Source organism: Eleginops maclovinus, chromosome 12 (genome assembly GCF_036324505.1).
Source record: "Eleginops maclovinus isolate JMC-PN-2008 ecotype Puerto Natales chromosome 12, JC_Emac_rtc_rv5, whole genome shotgun sequence".
Taxonomy (NCBI): Eukaryota; Metazoa; Chordata; class Actinopteri; order Perciformes; family Eleginopidae; genus Eleginops; species Eleginops maclovinus.
In genome coordinates this window covers 12,202,649-12,228,854 of record NC_086360.1, presented here as the reverse complement: position 1 = coordinate 12,228,854, position 26,206 = coordinate 12,202,649, and the positions used below count along the sequence as shown (strand labels likewise).

The following is a 26,206-nucleotide window of genomic DNA, read 5'->3' as shown; positions in this document are numbered from 1 at the left end:
CTTTTTATTAAACCATAAAAGCACATAGTTTTCTCATCATATTAGATCGGTAGATTGGAATACAGGCTGAAATTGTAGAGGCTCGTTCGACATTTGGCTGTATTTACATAGGCCGCTGTGTGTAAATGCGTACGAAATAACTTCCTGGAGCCAGGGTGATTTGGCAGGTGGGTGTAAACCATGTTGAAGCTCTGTTCAGGATTACTGCTGGGATGAAAAACAAATGTATCCTCAGGATTCTGAACCCAGAAAATGTGTGTGATTTGCAACATGTAGCAGTTCACCATACATAGCAAAATCACTTTAAATTAAGAGGGAGTTTTTTATTTGTTAACTGAGACTTAGTAACAAATAAGCTTAGGTTTAAAAAAAAAAAAAACACTTTTAGGCATTTTTGCCTTTATGAGGTAGTGCCAGTAGAGGGGTGACAGGAAATGAATGGGGAGAAGGAGGTGGGGGATGCCATGCAGCAAAGATCCCTGACAGGACATTTCAATTACATAGCGAGCATGGTAAAGCCACCGGGTAGCCCCAAGTAAGAACATTTATTAAAAAATATAGAATTATAACTGCAATGTCATGAGGACATAATTTAACTACTTTGATAGATTTATAGAAATATTCAAATCTACTGGGAATGATATGTTGTTTTTTACATTATAAAACATTCTGTGTATTGAAAAGATCAACTATCTATACTCAACCAGGTGAATTAATCTTGCTGTGCCACACCAAAGGTTTTGTATAAATGGGCAGAACAGGTTGACATTTAATAAGTGGAAGTTAAAACTGTATTGTGTTGGTCAGATCCTGTCCACATCCCGTGTGTAATGCTGACACACATCAGGAATCTAAAGGCCTTTGTTCATTGATTTAAAAGGAAGTATTTTTTAGACCAACCCCAAACAGCTGACAGGTCTAGATGATAAAATTAGTTTAAAACACTAAATGATTTTCTGTTTTGCATTTCCTACATGCAAAATCCCCTTAAGCATTCAACATTTTGCAATGACATACACATTTTGTCAAAATAGCATATTAAGGGCATTAGGTGTTTGTTTAAAACCACATAGCACATTCACTGTGCACAACCTGATGATGATAGTAGAGTTTCTGTATAGTCAAAAAGATGCTGTTTCAGTTCAATGGGAAAAAGCCCAGGTTGAGTCATCTGTACATAAACACATTTTTACTTGAAAAGATGCGAGGATAATTGTAAAGAAATCATGCAAAGGTGGGGCGTTTTGTCACGAGCCCTGATTTTGAAGTTGGTGGGCAGGAAGGGGGAAGGGGCTGCGGCGGAGGGGTACACACTGCACATCCGACCACTTGCATTGACAGCTTAGAGAAAATAAAGGAATTTACGACACAGGGAGCTCACGAGAAGTCATCACTTACAATGAGTCAGCATGGCTCTTTAGCACAGCCCCCTTTCCTTACAATGCTCTTGAAGGAACTGGATCACACACTACTTGAAGAGGAGGACTAGTTTTCTTGGCGGAGGTGCGGAGTTTTTGATTCAGGACTGCTGTAGGGGGGCTACTGAATGGGAGCAGTCACTAGATTCGTGTGATACCAAAGCAACACACCAGAACACCTACTACTGCCCATCGGATTTGACTTTTTGGGACGTTTAGGGCACAAACAGAACAAGATCACCTCTATTTTTCCGGTTGTCCCCTTCCCCTTTCCTTCCTCACGGATTGTTTTGAAAGAGAAATCCTGCAGTCATGGCTCAAATACTGCCGATACGATTTCAGGAACATCTGCAGGTAAGCAGACGCAGAAAGGCCCTACAAATGTATTTTTGCTCGTTTGTTTTTGCGCAACAAATTTTACCCATGTAGGTCCGCGCACACACGGCACATGTCGCATTTAAATATCATCTGAAATAGTGCTGCAGGGTGGTGCTCAATATAGCTACAGGCCTAGTTTTCTCCTGCCGGGCAGATGATGACTTGTGAAAATTGACCAGTGAGATTTCGTAACCTACAGCTCCAATGCAGACCGGTGTGTGTGGACACGCCGCAGTTTTTTCCTCCAAAACGCCGCTGTCATTTTCAATAAGCGTCGACGCAAACTGCGGTGTCTTGACACTTCATGCTGCAGACAACTGAGCTCAGCTGTTGGAGATCACATTGTAACTGAGACCTGAATGGCACTTGCACTCCAGCTTTGTGGCTACCATGTTGTTGTCATTCCCTGCAGCAACATATACCTACTTTTTAACCTTTAACAACACCGGCAGTGCACTCTTCAAATGCTGTGCCTAACTGACACCATTATATATTTGAGTCCTTTTTGGAAGTGGGTTAAGAAGTGCATTGAAGCATTTAGTTTGCTCTAAACCAGTCAATTTTATTACGTTCACAAAACAGCAACACTCAGCTGTAACGCAGTAAGCAAAATACATTATTGGAGCAATATCTTGATATTGCAATAGCCCGAACCCACATGGATTGTAGTTTCATATGACACCATCAATACAATGTTGATTTGATTTAACTCTCTCCTTGATTGTATTTTCCTGCCAGATGACCATCTATGCAGCATTAAAATGATCAGCATCAAAAGGAGGAAAGGAGTAGAAAAGGTCCTGTAGTCTTTGGTGGGCAGTCTCTTGGTGTAAACACACACAAAATGTCCCTTTTGCTACATGTGACCAAAACCAAATAGCCAGTGTTTTGGTAATCTGTGGAAGAAATGTTCCCACTATGGCCCCTTTCTGTCCCTGGTTAGCACTTTATTAATCATTGTCCCCCAGCAGCCCCAGTGCTTGGTGTCTTGCAGTCAAAAGAGAAAGTTTGTGACGCACCCCTCCACCTCCCCTCCTCTGTAGCCTGTTGTTATGGTAACAGCAGGCAGTGAAATGGCCTTTCACTAGAAAAAAAAGCAGAGCCCCCACCCCCCTCTCTGCTCCCTTCCTCTGGCCAGTAACCCCACTTTCGCCAAAGAGCCTTTATCCTCCAAAAAACTGTGCTGGCCAAGAAAGCTTGCAGGCACCCAAGCTCCTCTCCTCACTGACAGGCCTGGTGCACTTGTGCTCGCTGATGGAGGGCAGTGCACAGCCTGGCAATGTCAGGGTTATTATTTCAGATTGCTCTCAACAGCACATACCTTTCCCTTAAACATCTCCTAAGAAACCCTCAACTTGAGACATTGATAACCAGCAGACTGCTTTATGTTCCACCTCTAACCGTGAAATCCCAGCTCTGCCCCTCTGTGAATGTAGGTGGCTCCAGCCAAGTGAAAAATGCTTGGAATTTGCAAACCCAGGACTTTGGGCCTCAAGATGTTTAGCTTTTTCCTTTTTTTCCTTGGGTTGGTATTTACAGCTCTGTGTCTGCAGTTACAGACAGCGTTCAGGGGTGTAACATGGGCCCATCTTCATGATGAGGTACCAGCCTTTTGAGCTAGAGGTTGCATTAGAGAAAGAGCAAATCAAATCCTCCTAATATCTTCATTATTCCACTCAGAACAGTTCTTTAATACTACTGTTTTTGTTCAATCTGGACATGAAAATGGTGTGCTGAGTTATGAAAGTGCTAAAGTGAGAGTCATTTGCAGCTTATGTGGCTCTGCTGCCGGCTGTCAGTGCAGCAGCCTACGTACTGTAGCAGCTTGTGTAAGTGCAAAAATGTCCTGCAGCTCATTGTCCTATGTAGTCGGGTTAGGAGAGTCCAACCTGCTTCTCTGCGGCTGTTTACAACATTGTGGGGTGTGCTGCTGTTTCTATGCTGATGAAATGATGCCACCACGTCAACAGATGTGATAGGCAGATGAGGTAAGCAGGCCCTACTTAAGCCCTGCAAATCACATCAGGATAGGATGCAGCATGACAGTGTAACAGGACACATCTGTGACCGCAATGGTGGCTGGTAGGGATAAGTGTCTGTGTTCAGTCACCAAAACTGAATCATGAATGCATTAAAAGAGCAGTCATTCACACATACAATAAGTACATAGTGTTCTTCTTTACTGTCATACAAGTCACACAAATGAAACCTGCATTAACTGGACTGTGACTATTTTTTATTTGTCGGCCATTTGTGTATAAAGAACAATTTTTTATGATAACTAAATTATAAAAGTAGTTGCTTACTATTTTCATGTCAGTTGACCCATTGATTAGTTAACTGATAATACAGAGCAACATTACCATTCATTTGGAGTCCATTTCCTATCCACTGATGAATGTCAGTTCAACATTACCTCTCCTTTTAAACTGTTTTTGGTCCTTACCAAATCACAAGCTAAATTGCTAGTCGCTCACTTCTACTGTTTAATCTTAGAGAGTCTACCAAAACAGAAGAAGTTCAAGGCCAGAAAACCAAAACAGTGCATATCTTTTTTCTGCATGCCTCAGTTTTAATTGTCCTTGTGTAATCTCCTCATGAACCCAAAGCCTTGGCTGCTGATGCGATGTGTCAGTTCCTCAGCCTCCAACCAGCCTGTGACTCACCAAATACCGTCAACACTGTATCATCAGTGAACTTCTGCAGCCTTTGTTGTTGTGATATTTTTGTGTCTGTTGATCCCATCCGTTGAGGAAAGGAGAGTATTAGGAGTCTGTCTGTTTGAGTGTGCGGGTGTGTGTGTATTACTAGAGGTAGTTGGACACTGGAGACAGTAGGTTGTAGTTGAAGTGTGATTTTAGTCTGGAATGTTCTACCAAGGAGTGTGGGGAGTTTTACTTCCTGTCAGTTGCCCCACCCTGTGCTAAAGATTGCCAAAGGCCTGTGTTACTGGAACTGCTCTGTACAGACATAACTCTCATCCCTCCTTCTTAATTTCCAATGAAAGGTACATTTATCACTGTAGCTTCTCTACCTCACACGGGTTCTCTCCGAACTCCCACCCTCCTTTTGTTTTTAGCAGGATAACTTGAGCTCCTCCATTTACTCCCATCCTTATCTTCACGTCTTTGTCTTTATTGTGGTTTTCCTCCCCTAGCCTCTCCTCCCTCAGATATTTTTGGCAGTGGCAAGATGTGGGGCTCCATTCTACCCTCAGGTCTTCTCTGTCTATCTTGTATGTCCCCTTAACTCCAGAGAAACCCACTGTACATTATTAAATTATTTATTTAAAAAGACAAAAATAGGAGAAAATTGTTCACCACTGTTTCCCAGCGCACAAGGCAAAATCTTAAGATATTTGATTTTGTTAGACCAAAGGTTAAAAATCCAAACACATTTTGATTATAATAAAACTTAGAGAAAAACTGTAATTCCTCACACTTTCAATTCTTAAGAAGCAAGACGCAATATTCACGATGAAAATAATAATTATATCAATTGCTCACCTCACGGTGCCTCCAACTTTTGATTTTATCAGGGTCTGAGCAAGTGTAGGGCTATTTAAATAGTACAATTTCAGCAAATTGTGTAGGAAGCAAAGAGCATATTATTAGATAAATAAGTCTTGATTTTTACATTACAAGTTGTTTAAAGTTTGAATTGATGCTTTGTTAATGTTTTGATGTACACAGCTTGCATTTGCTTCAAGTTATCAAGAATTATTTTGAAGTTTTTGTTCCAAGTATTCACTTTCTGATTCCTTTAAGAGAATCATTTATTATCAAACAAACACTTTATCGTTTTAGCGTTCTATCCACTGATTTATGGTTTCAGCAAATACATTTGTGTTATGTTTTATTTTTTCAGCTTACATACCGTATCGAGCAGACTTTGATAAAACATTCAAATTAAAAGATCTAACCATTGCAGTTTGCTTTATGTAAAGTTGAGCATTAATAATACCTATTTGTAGGTCATTAAACCAAAACAATTAGCTATTAAAGTTTAAAAGGCTTTGTAGAGCTTGAAGAAACTGCAGAGCTGGGTCATAACATTTCTCTGCAGAGGTACCACTGAAAACCCCATCTTCTATTACAAAAAGTGATTGTAAAGTGATTTCTAAAATAAAAAACATTGGTTACTGCAGCTTTATCCTAGTGTTACTGAAAATCTAAGAAGATATGTACAGTATATGGTTAAATAATGATTTTTGCCAGAGAACAGCTTCTTTCATTGTGACCCCTCACCCCCCCCCCCCCAGTGATGATGATGTTGCATCCTTCCTGTTATGTGAATGATTTAAAGGGCTCAGCAGTCATAATCTGTTGTCCTGCCCCAGCAGCCAACTGTGAGATAGTACAGTCCTTGTGATGAGCGTCAGGATTCCTTTCCGCTTGCCTCAGACTGCATAATGCACTGTGTTCAGTCATCAGAAGAGTCTAGAGAGCGTGTTTTGGTCTGTCCTCTCAGTTCAGTTAGCTTGAAAATGTGCACAATAATTCCCTCTGTTCAGCAGCCGCTTACCCAGGTGGAGAGTTTCATGTTGGTTAATATGCTGAATATTGAATTGGATTTGCTGATGATGTTTTACTAAAAATATTTAAATGTTATTCTTGATTTTAGCGGATCTCTATTCAGGACTTTCTTTAACGTTGTCTCAGACTGGTTTCGGCTGAATAATTTGGTCGTGATTAGGCTAAACCTTTTTTCTGCAGACTGCTCAGACTATTAAATTCAGAGTCAGGCTTTAATCACAACCTTTGTTGAAACAAAGTAACTGTTCTTTTTTGTATAATTGAGATGTCATGACGGGAAAACTTTCCACAAACTTAGTTCTCAAAATGCTGAGTAAATGTAGGAGATTCTTAGCAGCTATATTAAGAATGTGCGCCCACATTTGTTCCTTGACTTTTTGTCTGGAAACAACCTTTAAGACTATCCCTGGAAAACTGGAGCAAACTTGTATTTATTTTAATCCAAAGACTGTTTTGGTTCACTACTTGCTTGCTGCTTTTTCCCACTGCAATGCAAATGTCAGCTGCTGCCAAGTATGTTTTCCCAGTGCATTTTTCGGTGCTGTGATTGAAGCGTGTCTCCTTCAAAGGCCTTAAAACTCTGTAAAGTTAGAACATTACTTTAGCTGATTTTAACTGTAAGTCAAAATGTAAAAAACTGTTCACACATTTTAAGGAAAGTCTTTCCTTCTTCTCTTTAAAAAAAACAACCTAATTTAACATATTAGTGGTTTGACAACCATTACAACTTTGAGCCATTACATCAGCTCATCCATTACAGCAATTATTTGGTAACACTCATTCACTAGTCAGAGTTGAATGTATATAGAATGTGGTTGTAGGCAGATATATATATATATATATATATATATATATATATATATATAGATAGATAGATTCATGTTATGTTTATATGTTTTATATTTGTCAATAAGTTATACATGACAAAAGAAATAAAAAAACTCAAAATATTAGTTAGTAACTATGGATGTTTAGTTGATTAGTTGATTAAACCTTGCTACCTGTTCTAGCATGTAGAAATACTAGTTGGCAATACTTTCAAATCAAAATTATAATTACTTTTTTAATGTACACATTAAAATTAAATAATATATTGGCATACTTTACTCTCAAATGTTATGTCTTTATAGTTAAATGCTGCTAGTAAAGATTGTCATTGTTACTGTGTTTAATATTTCCAGCTGCAGAACATGGGTGTGAACCCGGCCAACATCGGGTTCAGCTATCTGACCATGGAGTCAGACAAGTTCATCTGCATCAGAGAGAAGGTGGGCGATCAGAACCAGGTGGTGATTGTGGACATGTCCGACCCTACCAACCCCATCAGGAGACCCATCTCTGCTGACAGCGCCATCATGAACCCCGCCAGCAAGGTCATCGCCTTGAAAGGTGAGAGTTTGTATGATGAGACATACAGCAACACACACAGACCGCCCCACCACTCACGATTACAGTAGATGAGAAATACTGTGTTTTGTTGTGACAAAAATCTGTTTGCTTGTATAATTTATGGCTTTATACCAAGCGCTGAGTTTTTAATTGTTGTTGACATTCCCAGGTTGAAGTGTGTCCCTAGTTCTCACAGATTTAGCCATCTTTTAGTATTGCTGAGGGAATGCAATGGTCTTCTAATGACTGATGCCCTGTCGACGCTGTGAATATGTAGAGTGCACTCAGTTCTATTGCCTGAATGTACTAAGTTGGTTGTGCAAATTGATTTTCTGCCACTCAATCTAGCTTGCATTTCGAGCACAAGCACAAGCGCTGATCAGGATAATTTGCCTTTTAATGCTCCGCCCCCCCCCACCCCGCACCCCACCTCCCTCTGAGGATTACATGCCCCCATTTGCCCTTTCCCTCTGGTCTATCTTTGTCTTGTCATTCTTACCTGATTGACACTTTTGCTTTTTCTCCCTTGCTTTCTGCCCTTTCTCAGACGGTGAGTTGCTTTATGTTTGTCTGGCACTTTGTGGTGTTGATACAGTAGCAATGTCTTTCTCATAATGTCTTGCCCCATATCCCTCTCTAGTACGCAGATCTCTCCTTTGAAAAACCTATCATCTAAAAGACAGACAGCAGTTTAGAAATGACTTCTGCTGCCAGTAGATTTTAAGTATCAATCCCTGTTCCGACCTTATCTGCCGGCACTTATCCTTATCCTACAAGTATACATGTGTTAGCATAGACTGCTGGTGTGTGTGTGTGTGTGTGTGTGTGTGTGTGTGTGTGTGTGTGTGTGTGTGTGTGTGTGTGTGTGTGTGTGTGTGTGTGTGTGTGTGTGTGTGTGTGTGTGTGTGTGTGTGTGTGTGTGTGTGTGTGTGTGTGTGTGTGTGTGTGTGTGTGTGTGTGTGTGTGTGTGTTGTATGCATCATCAGATATTCCTCACTGAAGAGTTGAGGCACCATTTGTGTCTTTGCATGTCTGTGTGAGCGTGTGCCAGCAGTCGCATCAGATCCCTCCCTAGTGCATATAAGGGATGCCTTTAATGTACAGTCATCCTAGCTGTGTGTGCTGATGGCAGTTTGTACAACAGTCACTGAATCAGGCATTACCCCACCTGTCTGTTTCTGTACTGGTAAATTGAGGTTTATACTGGCCATATAAAGAGCAGTAACATTATAATTTAGCCGAAAGCGCCATAACTACACATTTAGTCATAATGACCTTCTTAAAGCTGCTCTCTCTTTTCTGTATCCAGAGGTCAGCTGCACCCCAGCTGGTGTGTATAGAGGGATGTAACATTAGCCCAAAAAACACCCTCAATCAGAATGACCAAAAACAGACTTTCACTGTCCTCTATTTAATGTAGCTCATGTATGCAGATTATTATTTTATTTTTTTAAACTAAAATCAAGATTTATGTGCACTCATTGGGAGTTTGTTCACCCACAAATTCATATATAAGTCACCACAAATGTTGATAAAAAAGTTATGGTTTTTTCCCTAATCCTTTTCATACATGATACACAATAAATTGGGTTGAATCTGCTTTTACTTTACTAAGAAAGAAAGCCCATAATAAATAGTTAAGGGCACAGAAGAAACCTATTTCAGTAAAAGACATTGATAATGATTTTGAGTACTGGTATTTCTTATAAAATGCCATTACACCAGTAAGTCCAGCAGTGGCTCAGTCAGTAGGGGCTTGGACTGGGAATCGTAAGGTTGCCGGTTCAAGTCCCCGAACAGACTTGAAAAATATGGAAGGTGGACTGCTACTTGGAGAGGTCCCAGTTCACCTCCTATGCCCTGCTGTGGTGCCCTTGAGCAAGGCACCGGACACCTCCAATCCCCCCTCCCCATTGCTCCCCGGGCGCTGCACAATAGCTGCCCACTGCTCCTAGTACTAGGATGGGTTAAATGCAGAGGACCAATTTCACTGTGTGTGCTCTGCTGTGTGCATGTATGTGACTAATAAAGAGGGTTTCATCCTCCGATTCTATCTAATTACATTGATAGTTTGTAACCAGTATTAGTTAATATATCATGAATACATAATGCCTTTTTAGTCTTACCCTCTGAGCTAAACCCGTTTGTCTCACTTCCTCTCTGTTGCTTTACTTCCCTCAGCTGCCAAGACGCTGCAAATCTTCAACATCGAGATGAAGAGTAAGGTGAAGGCTCACACCATGACGGAGGAGGTCATGTTCTGGAAGTGGATATCGGTAAACACCGTTGCCTTGGTGACAGATACGGCTGTCTATCACTGGAGCATGGAGGGGGATTCCCAGCCCACCAAAGTATTCGATCGGCACGCCAGTCTGGCCGGATGTCAGATCATCAACTATAGAACTGATGAACAACAGAAATGGCTACTGCTGATAGGGATTTCTGCACAGGTATGAATACACAGAGGGACATGTTTACTCACACAGTAGAGGTGCAAAAAAATATCAGGATTTAATCTCTCTGATCATTAATGCATGCAAGGGACAATCTCTCAGCTTTGTCCCTCTGTCTTCAGAAATCTGGGGTTTTCACACCCAGTACATAACTCCTAAAACATTTTTCAGAGGTTGGTGGAAATTTATAAAAGAATTAAAAATGGAAAAAAATGATTGTACTACAGTAGTTGATGCTTCGAAGAGGAAGATGATTTTTTGGATCTCATAGAAAATAGTTTGACATTTAGAAAATACCCTTCTTCACTTGACTAGAGTCTGTATGGTAAATATGAAGTTGGATCCATAAGGCGCTTAGCTAAGCTTAGCATAAGTCATTGAAATGGAGGAAAAGGCTAGCAGAACTTGTATGTCTCATTTGTTGACTCCGCACAAGAATGTGCAAAAGTGACAAGAAACCAGTAGAGACTTCAGGCTAGAATATAGATTTTCTTGACAAGAAAGCGATTCAGCGCATTTCCCCAAATGTAGACCTTTGCCTTTGAATGTTAAAGACTTTACTGCGTCAATAATATCTTTAAATCTCTGTCTCTGTCATGCAGCAAAACCGTGTGGTAGGGGCGATGCAGCTCTATTCTGTTGACAGAAAAGTTTCCCAGCCCATTGAGGGCCACGCTGCAGCCTTTGGGGAGTTCAAAGTGGAAGGAAATGCCAAAGCATCCACCCTCTTCTGCTTTGCTGTGCGCTCACAGGCTGGGGGAAAGGTGAGGGCCCCGAGACACGCAGGAATTTCACTCATGATGCTATCACAGTTTATTTATTTTCTGAACAAAGATATCTGATTTGCAGACCAAAGGAAGTATTTTTGTTGCGATTATAGGAAAACAATGTTTATGCTTTGTGCTTTTTGGCCAGAATAGCTCCTTTTGTGTTGATATTGCTGCTGTACTGTGGATGTCTGCCTAATGTGGTCATTTCTTTTCTGCAGTTGCACATCATTGAAGTTGGTCAGCCAGCTGCAGGAAACCAGCCATTTGCAAAGAAAGCAGTGGACGTGTTCTTCCCTCCAGAGGCCCAGACAGATTTTCCTGTCGCTATGCAGGTAAGGAAGGACCCCTGCTATTTATGAGTTTTTGGTAAACTATGGGTGAATGCTTATCATATCTCTCTCTGATCATTCTTCTCAGATTGGCAACAAGCATGGTGTAATATATTTGATCACAAAGTATGGGTACATTCACCTATATGACCTGGAGTCTGGAGTGTGCATCTACATGAACCGAATCAGTGCAGAGACCATCTTTGTTACCGCCCCTCATGAAGCCACCTCAGGAATTATTGGGGTCAACAAGAAGGGACAGGTATTTTATTTACCGGCTTTATTTAACATTAATACAAGATTTTTTTTGATATTATGTTTAAAGTTAATCTGACCTCATACTTTATGGAAACCGATGTACTGAGCACTATATGTTTGTTGTTCTATCTCCAGGTGTTGTCAGTTTGTGTTGAAGAGGAAAACATTGTCAACTATGCCACCAACGTCCTGCAGAATCCGGATCTAGCCTTGAGGATTGCTGTGAGGTCAAACCTTGCCGGGGCCGAGGAGATTTTTGCCAGGAAGTTCAATACTCTGTTTGCACAGGGAAGTTATTCAGAGTCTGCAAAGGTTGCCGCATCAGCACCCAAGGTACGTCTGTATTTGCTGCTACAGTGTAGTGTTTGCACTTCCTGATACGTACCAGATGCTTTGGCAAAAAGTCAGAAACAACTGTACGAAACGGGGCTTGCACACATATTTACATTAGTACTTAAAGTAGATACATTTCGGTATTTATGTGGTGATACTGTGATCCAGGTTTGTGAAATATTAAAAAGTATAAAGGATGCAGTAATATTTTTCATACGCATTGTATATTTGTTTGTGGATACACTGCGAACATTTTTAATATCATTCCAATTGAACAATTCCCTGCTGTTTGTTTTTTTGACCCATAATTCCTCCATTGTTTACCATCCTCCCTCCCCTCAGGGTATCCTGCGGACAGCAGAGACCATCCGTAAGTTTCAGAGTGTCCCGGCCCAGCCAGGGCAGGCCTCTCCACTGTTGCAGTACTTTGGTATTCTGTTGGACCAAGGCCAGCTGAACAAGTTTGAGTCTCTGGAACTGTGCAGGCCTGTCCTGCAGCAGGGCCGCAAACAGCTGCTGGAGAAATGGCTAAAGGAGGACAAGGTAGCACCAGAAGAATGGAACAACCTTACAGAATCTGGCTTGTTTGCCACATTGTATTAAAGGTGCTTTTATATGTGTTGTAGCTTGAGTGCTCAGAGGAGCTGGGAGACCTGGTGAAGGCCTCTGACCCCACCCTTGCTCTCAGTGTGTACCTCAGAGCTAACGTCCCCAACAAGGTCATCCAGTGCTTTGCTGAGACTGGACAGTTCCAGAAGATAGTGTTGTATGCTAAAAAGGTAATCAAGAACTCAAAAAACTTCTTCACTCTTCCATTCAGTTGTTTACTTATGCATTGAAAACATGTTTATTCTTTGCAGGTATAACCCAAACCGCATGTGAAAGAAAAACTACATGATAATTATTGGGGAAAAATATGTGGTAAAATGTTTACAGTAAAAATGTATTTTTATCATTAGTACAGAATAAAATACTAGGTGTCTTTTGTATGAATTCAATATTATTGCATTTTATTTGATTTATCAATGGTATTTTTGTAGGTGGGCTACACCCCAGACTGGGTGTTTCTACTGAGAAATGTGATGCGTGTCAATCCAGACCAGGGACTGCAGTTCGCACAGATGCTGGTGCAGGATGAGGAGCCACTGGCCAACATCAACCAGGTAACACTACAATCACACAAGCACTCAAACACAGTGGCCAGTGTGGGAGCTTCCATCTGTGTTTTTCCAGATGTGCCAGCAATGCCAGGAATTCCCTGAGTCAGTGACCCCCTCCTCCCTTTAAAGCCACATCATTGCTCTGCTTCCTAATCTTGACTAGAGAACTTGATGCTCCTTTGAGCCAACACGATATCCACAGATGTCGTTAAATAAGGAAAGCTGAAACGTATGGCTACCGGGCCTGTGATTCCTAATAGTGTGTGACTCTAAACTCACCATGCATGCTAACTCATGAATCACTGTTCACAGATAGGAAGACTTAAAACATCTTGAAAATGTTTTCCTTACTTTGTAGTTTCTTTTCATTTCTCTCTTCTACCTCTTGCCTATTGCCAGATCGTAGATGTGTTCATGGAGGGCAACCTGATCCAGCAGTGCACCTCCTTCCTGTTGGATGCACTAAAGAACAACCGCCCGGCTGAAGGACACTTACAGACACGCCTGCTTGAGATGAACCTCATACATGCTCCCCAGGTAATCACTAAAATGACTGCCCTGATTGAATTTCACGTTTGGTAATATAAAACACAATTCATATTTTCATGTGTATAAAAACCTTATTCAGGTAGCAGATGCGATCCTGGGGAACCAGATGTTTACCCACTATGATCGTGCCCACGTTGCTCAGCTGTGTGAGAAGGCAGGACTTCTGCAGAGGGCTCTTGAACACTACACAGACCTGTATGATATCAAACGGGCCGTTGTGCACACACATCTGCTCAACCCTGAGGTACGCCTGTGGCAGTTCGGTCACGCCTGTGAATATCGCACTCTCGGAAGCAGCGACTTTCACTTTTTTTAGATGATGTGTGAGAATGCCCTTTGAACCCCCCTCCTCCATTCTTGCCCTGCTGTCTCACTTTCTCCCTAGTGGCTGGTGAACTTCTTTGGATCTTTATCAGTTGAAGACTCCCTGGAGTGTTTAAGGGCCATGTTGTCGGCTAACATCAGGCAGAACCTGCAGCTGTGTGTCCAGGTAGCATCTAAGTATCATGAGCAGCTCGGGACCCAGGCCTTAGTGGAGCTCTTTGAATCCTTCAAGAGTTATGAGGGTAGGTGTCACACGTGGGTGAGGGTTGGGGTGCAGCTCTCGGTCATGTTGAATGTGTTGAATTCAGGTTTCACTCTATTGTAGACTGAGCTGACTTTTCTGCTGTTTCTCCCCTGTCATCTCTATTCAAGGCTTGTTTTACTTCCTTGGGTCGATTGTGAATTTTAGCCAAGAGCCTGATGTTCATTTTAAGTACATCCAGGCTGCCTGCAAAACAGGCCAGATCAAAGAAGTGGAGAGAATCTGTAGAGAGAGCAACTGCTATGACCCGGAGAGGGTTAAAAACTTCCTCAAGGTACAAAGATGTTAAAAAATGTTTATGGTCGATTTTTATCATTCAGCAGACATCTTTTTATCATTTATCATTTTTTAACCACAAATGAATCTTGTTTCTTCTCTTCGTAGGAGGCCAAGCTAACAGACCAGCTTCCCCTTATCATTGTGTGTGATCGCTTTGACTTCGTCCATGACCTGGTGCTCTACCTCTACCGCAACACCCTGCAGAAATACATTGAAATCTACGTACAGAAAGTAAGTTCAAGAGTTTACACAGATCTGGTTTCCCCTCAATCCAAGCTTTTTTCTGGGCTGTGTCTGTGTTTATAATTTGTTGCCCTTTTTTTCAGGTGAATCCCAGTCGTTTACCGGTGGTGATAGGCGGCCTGTTGGATGTGGACTGTGCTGAGGATGTCATTAAGAACCTGATCATGGTGGTCAGAGGGCAGTTTTCCACTGATGAGCTGGTGGAGGAAGTAGAGAAGAGGAACCGGTAGGATAAAAATATAAATGGCTTCCTCTATTTCTTATCATGTTGCATTGCTGCTTCTGTGTGTCTCATTGGATACAACAGCTGATTACTATTTCTGACGAGGTATTGGAAAAGCATATTTCTTTGTCTCTTTAGGAACCTGACAGATGTTTAACCAAACCTCTTTCAAAGGACCAGCTCCAGTCACAGTAGAAAGAACATAACAATAATGACTTGAAGATACAGTAATAATCTCTTTTAAGATAAATCTTGAGCTAATCGAAGAAAACATGTTATAAAGACCATGCTTGCAGAAATTGAAATATTTATTTGCTGAAATATGTGAATAAGTAAATATCAGCCAATATTCAGGCTGCTTTGTTTTTCCTTTGGTCTTTATCTCTCTGCAGTATCTGCTTTACAGAATATGTAGCATATTTTAATTAAAGCAAAAGTCTTTCCAAGCAGCTGAAGCTACTTACACTGCAATATACAACTCTGTACTAGAAAGGCTATATGGGTGATTGTGAACGCGAGTACTGCATGACTCTGCTGAAGGAACACTGCCGTCTAGGGTTGTGTCAGTGCAAATACACTCCAGAAACAGAAACAGTCTGACATCAACCCAGAGATATAACTCAGGCTTTATACCACCAGGAACAAGGGTTATCCAATATAAGTGCATGTTAGTGTATATATTTGTATAAATGCTATGTATTATATGTAAATGATATTTAAAAACAGTGTGCTATCTTCTTAGGTTAAAACTTCTATTGCCTTGGCTGGAGTCCCGCATTCATGATGGATGCGAGGAGCCAGCTACCCACAATGCCCTGGCCAAGATCTACATTGACAGCAACAACACGCCTGAGCGCTTCCTGAAGGAGAACACGTTCTACGACAGCGCCGTGGTCGGAAAATACTGCGAGAAGAGAGACCCCCACCTGGCCTGTGTAGCGTATGAGAGAGGAGAGTGTGACCTGGACCTCATCAAAGTGTGTGGATCACGTTATGTATCATTAAGATAATACATCATTCTAATGACGATACATTTTTAACAAATGTAAAAAAAAAAAATCCTCAGGTGTGCAACGAGAACTCCTTATTCAAAAGCGAGGCTCGATATCTGGTGCGAAGGAAAGATCCCGAGCTCTGGGCGAACGTTTTGGAGGAAAACAACCCCTTCAGAAGACAGCTGATCGACCAGGTTAGATGTTCTCCAGCTGTACTTCTGAAGTAATGCGTGATGTAAATGAGTGGTATTTCTGAAGTTTATTTTTGAACTCTTACTCCTCTCAGGTGGTGCAGACAGCACTGTCAGAGACCCAGGACCCGGAGGAGGTGTCGGTCACTGTTAAGGCCTTCATGACGGCAGACCTGCCCAACGAGCTGATTGAACTTCTGGAGAAGATTGTTCTTGATAACTCTGTCTTCAGTGAGCACAGGTACAGTAGGCATGCAGCTTGCAGCATGAGAATGTAACCCCAATCATTTTCCTCTCTTTAAAAACTCTCTCTGCATCTGTTGTATTTTTTCAGAAATCTCCAGAACCTGCTCATTTTGACGGCCATCAAAGCCGACCGCACTCGTGTGATGGAGTACATCAACAAGCTTGACAACTACGACGCTCCAGACATTGCTAATATTGCCATCAGCAATGAGCTCTTTGAGGAAGCATTTGCTATTTTCAAGAAATTTGATGTCAATACATCAGCTATACAGGTAAAACGAAGTATTACTCCTGCTGCACAAATAGTATTATATAAAGTTCCAAAAACAGTAATTGTATTGGCTAAAGCTGAGATCTAATCAGAGCATTTATTTTATTTGACATTCAATAGTATTAAAATGAATGGGTATGTCATGATTATGGTTTGAATATATGTTTATACACTTTTTGGTTATTTCGTTAGGATCTTCCTGTCTAGCTGTCATTTTTAGCAGTGAATGCCATTACAAGTACTGATCATTTTTCAGATTTTCAGATCGAATCAGTGTATTTCTTAACTACTGAAAATATAACTGTTGAAATAATGTTATTCCTGGTGTTTTATCTCATGTCTCCAGGTATTGATAGAGCACATAGGGAACCTGGATCGTGCCTATGAGTTTGCCGAGCGCTGTAATGAGCCAGCGGTGTGGAGCCAGTTAGCCAGAGCTCAGTTGCAGAGAGACCTGGTGAAGGAGGCCATTGACTCGTATATCAAAGCCGTTGACCCTTCAGCATACATGGAGGTGGTCAACGCAGCCAGCAAGAACAGTAAGCCTTCGCTCTGCTGCAAAGTTCACTCTGATTGTCTTTCATGTGCGATTGACCTGAGTTGATTTCCGAGGTGTTGTGTTTTGCAGATAACTGGGAAGACTTGGTCAAATTCCTCCAGATGGCTCGAAAGAAAGCGAGAGAGTCTTACGTTGAGACGGAGCTGATCTTTGCTTTAGCTAAAACAAACCGTTTGGCAGAGCTGGAGGAGTTTGTCAGTGGGCCCAACAATGCTCACATACAGCAAGTAAGAATCACTTCACAGCTAAAGTGTTGAGAGGACAGAGAAGGGCATGTTGTTCTTTCCTTACTCCTTGTAACTGCATACATCTGAAAATGTCTCTCTCTCCTACAGGTTGGCGATAGATGTTATGATGAGGGTATGTATGACGCAGCCAAGCTCTTGTACAATAACGTTTCCAACTTCGCTCGCCTCGCATCGACGCTTGTCCACCTCGGGGAGTACCAGGCGGCTGTGGACAGTGCCAGGAAAGCCAACAGCACACGGACATGGAAGGAGGTACCTGGCACATAAACACCTTTAAATTCTGTTCAATAAGCGTTTGTCTCAGCTCTTTTTTTGAACCTCTTTCAGTTTTTTTCTTGGCATATTAAATTTTTACTTTATGGTTTTAGATACTTATTTATAAAAATAAAGACAAAAGATTTCAGAAACATCCTCTCTTCGATCATCAGGTGTGTTTTGCGTGTGTGGATGGCGAGGAGTTCCGGCTGGCACAAATCTGCGGCCTTCACATTGTCATCCACGCCGATGAGCTGGAGGACCTGATCAGCTACTATCAGGACCGCGGCTACTTTGAGGAGCTCATTGCTCTGCTGGAGGCTGCGCTGGGCCTGGAGCGTGCCCACATGGGCATGTTCACTGAACTCGCCATCCTCTACTCAAAGTTCAAACCTCAGAAGATGAGGGAACATCTTGAGCTTTTCTGGTCCAGAGTCAACATCCCAAAGGTAGAGAGAGAGAGAGAGAGAGAGAGAGAGAGAGAGAGAGTGTGTGTGTGTGTGTGTGTGTGTGTGTGTGTGTGTGTGTGTGTGTGTGTGTGTGTGTGTGTGTGTGTGTGTGTGTGTGTGTGTGTGTGTGTGTGTGTGTGTGTGTGTGTGTGTGTGTGTGTGTGTGTGTGTGTGTGTGTGTGTGTGTGTGTGTGTGTGTGTGTGTGTGTGTACAGTTATATTAGAATAGGGACATTCTTTGAAGCTGTTCAATCTGTTGTCATTCAAGTGGCACTACGTCTGTGGGCCATGTTTTTCTTATTTAAAGAACTCTTTTTAAGCTTGCAGAAAAATCTTTCAAATAATTATTGCCTCAAAAGTGCTAGATTAAAAACAATACGTATTTTAAATGTAGTACCGGCACTTGTCAATATTCATCCGCTTGTTGGACTCGATACCATTGACTGATCAATACTTATAAGCATTCTGCGAGCTGGAGTTGCCTCTAATTTATTTTTATCTTGCTGATTTATTTGTCATACCTAATGAGGTGTTTTCCTTCTTTTCAAAAGCATTTAAAGATTTTGAGATTTGTTTCCAGAAATATCAGATTTTAATGAATGAATTTAAACAAAAAACATTTTGAGATTAATGAGTGAGTGCTTCAACTACCTCAAGAACTTTGAAATGATTGTTTTTGTGTTTGTCAGGTTCTTCGTGCAGCAGAGCAGGCTCATCTATGGGCAGAGCTGGTGTTCCTTTACGATAAATATGAGGAGTTTGACAATGCAGCCATCACAATGATGTCTCATGCCACAGATGCGTGGAAAGAAGTGCCGTTCAAGGACATTATTGCGAAGGTAAATAATGTGTTGTGACTGAACATTTCATTTCCTTTTCCACTGTCTTTATATCTTACCATCTTTAATATGTTTTCTAATCATATCATTTTTTCTCCTTAGGTTGCCAATGTTGAGCTGTACTATAAATCTCTTTCCTTTTACCTGGAATACAAACCTCTCCTGATTAATGACCTGCTGGTCATCCTGTCTCCACGGCTGGACCACAGCCGAGCTGTCAACTTTTTCAGCAAGGTAACCAGCGCTGAGGTCAACCTCTGTCAGCTAAATCTTCTGTATTTTTTTAACATTTTGTAAGCTTTGTGTGAAATGGTTGACATGATGGCTTATTTCTGCTCGACCAGATGAACCAGCTGAAGTTGGTCAAGCCTTACCTGAGGTCCGTCCAGAATCACAACAACAAGTCCGTCAATGAAGCCCTCAACAATCTGCTGACAGAGGAGGAAGACTTCCAGGTCTCTCAGCAATTTTTTTAAGAAATGACTTTGCTAATTCATAGAAGGCAAAATATGGAACACTTAACAAAAAAGGGACCTAAACTTTACAAGAAGCTGGTTCATTATTTTGCCTATCCCCTCCCTGCATGATGTACTGTAGATCATCAATTCCAAACATGAAAGTAACATGACACTTAACATGACACGCAATAAAAAAGTATCCTTAAAACAAACAAAAACACATTAGAACATGACCAAGTCTCAGGAAGAAGAAAACACTGATGTGTTTTGTCATAACAAAACCTTATAAGCATGTATAATTGTTAAATATTTCACAAAACATTTAGTAATGACAGAAAATTGAATGAAAAGTTCCTAAAAAATAGAAGGATTATGACATGACATAAATAATTTAATCTATATAGAACTACATAAACAGAGCTCTTGTGGTCACAAGGTGGCACTGTTGAAATCAGGCTGAAAGAAACACTTTTTAATCTGTGCTGTAATATTTGTGTTATTCTGTGTGTAATTCACAGGGCCTGAGAGCATCCATTGATGCCTATGATAACTTTGACACCATTGAGCTGGCGCAGAGGTTAGAGAAACATGAGCTGATCGAGTTCAGGCGCATCGCTGCGTACCTATACAAAGGCAACAACCGCTGGAGACAGAGTGTGGAGCTCTGCAAGAAGGACAAACTCTACAAGGTAAAATCAATGTGTGAGAAAAGCATTTACATGTACTTCCATCCTCCTGCAGATGACACTGTTTGCTTGTTTATTCTATAGAAAGAGATACAGTGTCTCCATAGATGTGGACTAAAACATCAAGAAAAGACAGGAAAAGCAAATCATTATTTCTCAAGAAGCCTCCTCTTCACAGAAATTATGGCTCAAATTACATGTATTACTTTCATTAAGGCTTTAATAATAATAGTATTTCAAATGTATTTCTGTTTCTCCCAGGATGCCATGCTGTACGCCGCAGAGTCTAAGGACGCAGAGCTGGCAGAGACTCTGCTCCAGTGGTTCCTGGAGGAGGGCAGAAAGGAGTGCTTTGCAGCCTGCCTGTTCGCCTCCTATGACCTTCTGCACCCGGACGTGGTGCTGGAGCTGGCCTGGAGGAACAACATCATGGACTTTTCCATGCCGTACTTCATCCAAGTCATGAGAGAGTACATGACAAAGGTTAGTACTCGACTGAAAAACAGTACACAGAGTTATTGTTCTTCATCTTTGTTAGTGTCTGTTTTATCATAAATGTAAGTTTAATTATTGTGTATTTTGAAGAGGAAACATTTTTACTGTGTTCTAAAATGAATTTATTTTTCTTAGATGGACAATAGTCCGTAATAATCCCTGCAGGTATTAAAAACCATGTCATACAGAGAGTTTAAGCTACACAGATATAGCTTTCTTAAAGGCAGGATGAGTGGGATTTTTTCCAAATAATTACAAACAAAACAATGACCCTGCACCCATCTTCCTGTATTTCTTATTTTGATGTGTTTAGGATGTTTCTGTGCTTCAATCTTTATATTAAGTTAGTTACCGCTACCAGATTGTGGGCACAAATCCAACAGGAACCTTGGAAATGGCAGAAAACAAATCATACAAACATTGTGAGGCGAAATATCAAGCGGACAAAGCTTGTTACTGGGAGTGTACCTGGGGTTTCATCATAATCTTTACCATGGTAAGGGCGCTTTCGATTCTGTTATCTTAGAGCTGGGAACGAGGAGCCAACTTTGAATGTTCTGTCTGCGAACCGCAAATGACAAATCCTTCTTAGTCTGCCTTTTAATAGTAGTGAAGTATATTTGCCAGTGAACTCCATCTGGTCCCGATGATTTTCTAAAATGTTGACCTGCAGACATGAGAGGTCACTTGAGGTTATCTCTTTGGGTTCTCTTCCAGGTTGATGAGTTTGCAGTGAAGGTGATGGTCTCTGGCCCTCTTTTTTATTTCTCTTTTGTGTTCTGTCTGTTTTTGTTGTAACTTATCTCTTAGGTTTCTGATGTAGGAACCTAGCATGGACTGTAGACTGAGTACGGCCTCACTAGCTCTGGTCTTGGAGAGCTGTAGTGGTTTGTGCAGGCTTTTGTTCCACTTCAGCACCAACACAACACGTTTTTATTTTTACATTTTGAGTATATCTGTTAGAGTCAGTTTCTAAATTATCCACCTGGGGTACGTCATTGTCTCAGTTGTATTGCTAATGAATGGTTAAAAAAAAGGCTTTAAATTGTGATGCAGAAACAAATGAATGAAACTATGAATAAAAAGGCAACAGTTAGATGAGCACTGCTGTCTGTGATTCTCAGTGCTAAAATAAAAAGTAACAGTTTCTTTACCAGTTTCTGACGCAGATCGGATATATAACTTTAATGACTTTAAGGTTTAAAGAAGCACTTTATCAACCTTAAATGATAACATGGAAACAATTCAACAAGTGCATTAGTTTGGTTTCACTGTTTGCTATGAACTCCTAAGTTGCCTTCATTTAATTATCAATGGCTGAACAGACCTCTCCAGATTTTTGTAGTATCCAGGAGGTATAATGCGCTATAAGGAAAAGCTGCTGTGTTGATGGCTGGAGCCAAAGCCTGTGCACCATCTTGTTCTTCAGGATTAGTTGGTCCTGGCCTAACAGAAACCTCTCTCACCCTCTAACTCCTCTCTGTTGGGGCTGCATCTAGTGTTAAGTAGCATTCATTAAATCCTGACAACTTCAGTTGTGCTGATCCAAAAGACTGATGATATGGTACAATATGGTGTAATACAAGGAACACAGTTAGTTTCCCTCCTTGCTAATGCTCCAAAAATATCAGGAGAGGGAGCCACTGTTAACTTGTTAGATGCATCCCCATGTTTCTAACTCCTGGTTAACCCGTTTTGGTTTAAAATATGTACCTATTATTTAAATACAAGGCTACAAACACTAACTAAAGTTTATGGAGTCCCCTTTCCTCTTTCTGTCTCTGAAAAAAATACCTCTTTCTTTGGGAAGTAGTGACCCTTCAGGAAATGAAATACCAACTTCTTATACATTGACATTTCTAAACCAAGAGACAGAAATTAAGTTGTACCAACATTTAGTTGTTAGTCTCAATGTTGGAAATCAATAAGCAGAATAGCAAAATAATGTTTTGTTATATGTGATACAATCATATCCATTTCTATTGGATAATTACTGTATTTCAAATCTGTGTTAAAGACATAATTATTTAGTGACACTCCATATAATCATTTGTTGTCATGTATAGAATCTGTCCTGTGCACAGGATGCATGTGGAAGCTGTGACTGTCAATTATGAATATGAGATTGTTAACTGGGAATGTCAAATGTAGCATCAGCACATAGGCATGTATAGCTTCTCCTTGACTTAATACAAAATGTAATATTTCTTTAACCTTGAGTCTCACTATTATTTTACTTTTGAAGGGTCAGTTTACACAAAAAACAAAACCATTTCCCCCAGGGGTATCTAGCCATGAAGCCATTTTGTAGAGTTGGTTTTATTTGCTGAGTTGTAAAAGTACCTGCTACCGTCAAAATAATATTTTAGAAAATAAAAAGCATTGAGTTACCAGATATGATGTCCTTGCTTTCTATCTTGTGATTTATAACAACCAACATACCTTGTCAATATTTATGATAAACACGGACATCCTTTCTGGAAAGTATGTTCAGTGCTTCAAGTAGCATGATGACATTTTATTCCACTTGATTGGGGTGACAGTAGGAATGAAAGTCTCAGCAGTCACTGTCTGCCTGGTTAGATACCAATAGGGGTTAAGTAGTTGTTTTTATGTGACTGGGGTGAACGGGCCCTTTTTAATTGTTGAATTAACCTTTCTACTGGAAGCTGTTTAAAAAATCTCACCAAACCTGCATGGCATCTTCTCTCAGGTAACCTGCACTGTTGAGTTTCTGTGTGTTATTTGTCTAGAAGTGGGTGTGATACATTTTCTGTGTTAACAAACATATGAATCACTATTTGTTTTTTGAAATGAAAGAGAACTATAGTCTGACAGCTAAAGCATTTAGAGTTTAGGGTATATTGTGGAACATAAAATATATTCCTATATAAAAAAACTGACACTGTGATCACTACATTATACATTCATATAAATATATTTTTATTGAAAGCTGATACTGTTTTTTTTCTCACGCTACCTATAGGACAGGGGACATATTCTGACATTTGCATTGCTTTTTATCTAGTTTACAGCCTGCAAAGTAAAATACATGGAGTCACAAGGTTTCCGTAGGATACCTTTTAATGTATTAATTTAGACTGTCTTATGAGTTATACTTGTCTAAGCTGTCTTTTTTTTGCCAGGTGGACAAACTGGAGGAGGCAGACAGCCAAAGGAAAACCGAAGAGGAGGTGACAGAACCTCAGCCCATAGTGTTCGGTAAGTTAACCAGAGGGTTGTAATAAATAGGTGAACATTGAAGGAACTGAAACTTAAAGCTCATAGCCAAAACCGTATTGTTGTTGATGTCGTCACATTAAATTAAAACCAGTATGACAGAGGAGATTTGTCATTTAACTAAACAATCTTTGTTTACGCCCAAAAGAAAAAAACATTATTTAAATTCTTTCATTTTGCAATATGATTTTTTTGAATGATCGTTGCCCTCTGCAAGTTTACTGATAATAAACAAAGACACCTGTTTGTAATTAAACCATCAGCAAATTCAGTATGGGCTTTTATCCTATGATCTTTTTCTTCATGAAAACAATTTAAGCACATAATCTGGGAACATCAGGACAAGGGCAGGACTTAATTTGTTATTAAATCATAATTTGGGGGGATTATTTTCCACATAATGGCATGTCACAAACAAAGAAACCTAATGACAAAGACATCAGTATTGGTAAAAAAAAACAAAAAAACTCTTTGACAAATTATATCTGCAGCAACATGCACACACTTGAGATCTCGTCTTTTAGAATGTAACCCTGTGTGTATTTCACTTTGTGTGTTTTTGTGTGTGATCAGGTCAGCAACTGATGTTACCGGCTTCTCCTGCTCCAGTGGCTGCCCAGCCAGCGTACCCAGGCTACGGCTACCCTGCTGCCCCTGCGGGCTTCCCTGCTCAGCCTGCCTACGGCTTCAACATGTAGAGGCCTGACCCAGCCTCTTCCACCCCTATATCCCCTGCACAAACTCACTCACCTAGGACCTGAACCAAACTGAACCGTGCTGCTCTGGGTGTCAATTGGCAGCGCGGAGACCCCTGAAACTTACCTGGTCCTTCATTCCCAATAAGACTGAAACTGCAATATAAACCCTTCATCTTTACTTCTCCACACATACTGCAGAACGACCCGCTCTTACAAGACTGCTGTACCCTCCCCCGTTTTGTTTTTCCACATGGACACTATGATTGCATCCCTGATCTACATAGCATGAAGTCACCTCTCAGCTTCTAGAGGAATTAACACACGAAGAAAAAAACACGAGCCACACTAAACCACCCTGACCTGTTGCTGTTCCATATAGACTTTATTAACCATAGAGTTTCTTTTCATAAAGATTCAGCACTGATTAGAAAGAGACTCGTTACTGAAGAGAGGAGGGGCTTGGGTGTGTCTCCCCCGTCCCTTCTAAAGCACTGTTACAGCCTTATTTACTTTGAGGAGGCGGCAAAAAAACTGGCTCATTTGTTCATGTTCAATTTCACAACTGTCTCATGCTCTGGTTAGACAGATGGTTACTGTGCAATAGTTTCTCACAACAGTTACACAAGTGTTTGCTGTATACCGACTGAGAACATTTGTTTATGAGGTGACGGTACTGTGTGTGTGTGTGTGTGTGTGTGTGTGTGTGTGTGTGTGTGTGTGTGTGTGTGTGTGTGTGTGTGTGTGTGTGTGTGTGTGTGTGTGTGTGTGTGTGTGTGTGTGTGTGTGTGTGTGTGTGTGTGTGTGTGTGTGTGTGTGTGTGTGTGTGTGTGTGTGTGTGTGTGTGTGTGTGTGTGTGTGTGTGTGTGGGGCCTCTAAAGCCTTTGAGGGATATGTCAACAAACCAAGAGACACTCAATGAAATGTCCATCACCTGCAAACCTTTCGCTGGGTCAGAGCTGTTGATTGCATCCGACAACTTTTTGGACTGCAGAAATTTGGTTTTCCAGGGTGCTTGTGACAACAAGAAAGAGGAAAGAAAGAAGGTGAAACAATAATTTAAAAAATGCTATATGCTGTAGTCTGTGCATGTGCTGCCAAACTATAATGCTGCAACCAGGAGCACAATTTTCATGTTGCATATATCAAGTATTACTAATGTTGTGTGTGACGTTATATGAAACTTTTTCACCTTACTAACAGAAAACGGTGATGAAGCTCCTTCAGACTCGAGTAAATGAAAACGCTGGATCATTAGCTCACATCCTGGTGCCAGTTGGTTCACAAAAATAATCATTATTGTACTGAAAACTGTATAATTTAAGCTATATTGAAATACCTAACTAATCAAAGAATTCAGATATTATGGAATACTGTATGTATTGTCTATAGTGTGTTGTTGTAGTGTCGAAAAGCATAATGATTTTTGTAAGAAAATGACAAAATGCAAAAACAGCAGGTAATAATAAATGGCAAAGTCTTGAGGCAAGGCTGCTCAAAGTGACAGTGTAGTTGATTGTTTACTTCCACTGCTCTCCGACAGTCCCTGTATGATACACTGAGTTCTGTCCCTTTGTGGTGTCAACTTTGGATTTGTCAAAGCAAAAGCTGCACACGACTGACTCCCTTTATCTGCACAATTCAAGCATACAGAAAGAGGAATAAAGTTAACACAG

At 40.8% G+C, this 26,206-nt stretch overlaps 1 protein-coding gene across 2 annotated transcripts; it reads left to right on the top strand.

Moving 5' to 3' along the window:
* The first annotated feature begins 1,518 nt into the window (after positions 1–1,518).
* On the top strand, positions 1,519–26,034 carry cltcl1 (clathrin, heavy chain-like 1). Of its 2 annotated transcripts, XM_063897532.1 has the most exons (32): positions 1,519–1,772; positions 7,513–7,720; positions 9,902–10,170; positions 10,776–10,937; positions 11,162–11,275; positions 11,361–11,534; positions 11,666–11,863; positions 12,206–12,406; positions 12,490–12,642; positions 12,904–13,026; positions 13,423–13,560; positions 13,652–13,816; positions 13,958–14,138; positions 14,269–14,432; positions 14,543–14,668; positions 14,764–14,906; positions 15,646–15,880; positions 15,970–16,092; positions 16,185–16,330; positions 16,424–16,607; positions 16,953–17,145; positions 17,235–17,392; positions 17,501–17,665; positions 17,842–18,117; positions 18,807–18,956; positions 19,059–19,190; positions 19,301–19,411; positions 19,933–20,103; positions 20,362–20,583; positions 21,313–21,339; positions 23,742–23,817; positions 24,409–26,034. In XM_063897532.1, the coding sequence occupies exons 1-32, from the start codon at positions 1,731–1,733 to the stop codon at positions 24,531–24,533; spliced, it is 5,055 nt and encodes a 1,684-aa protein (XP_063753602.1). In that variant the 5' UTR covers positions 1,519–1,730; the 3' UTR covers positions 24,534–26,034. The 2 variants fall into 2 exon arrangements, with proteins under 2 accessions (XP_063753602.1, XP_063753603.1); XM_063897533.1 differs by lacking the exon at positions 21,313–21,339 and having other exon boundaries at positions 1,521–1,772.
* Positions 26,035–26,206: the final 172 nt, after the last annotated feature.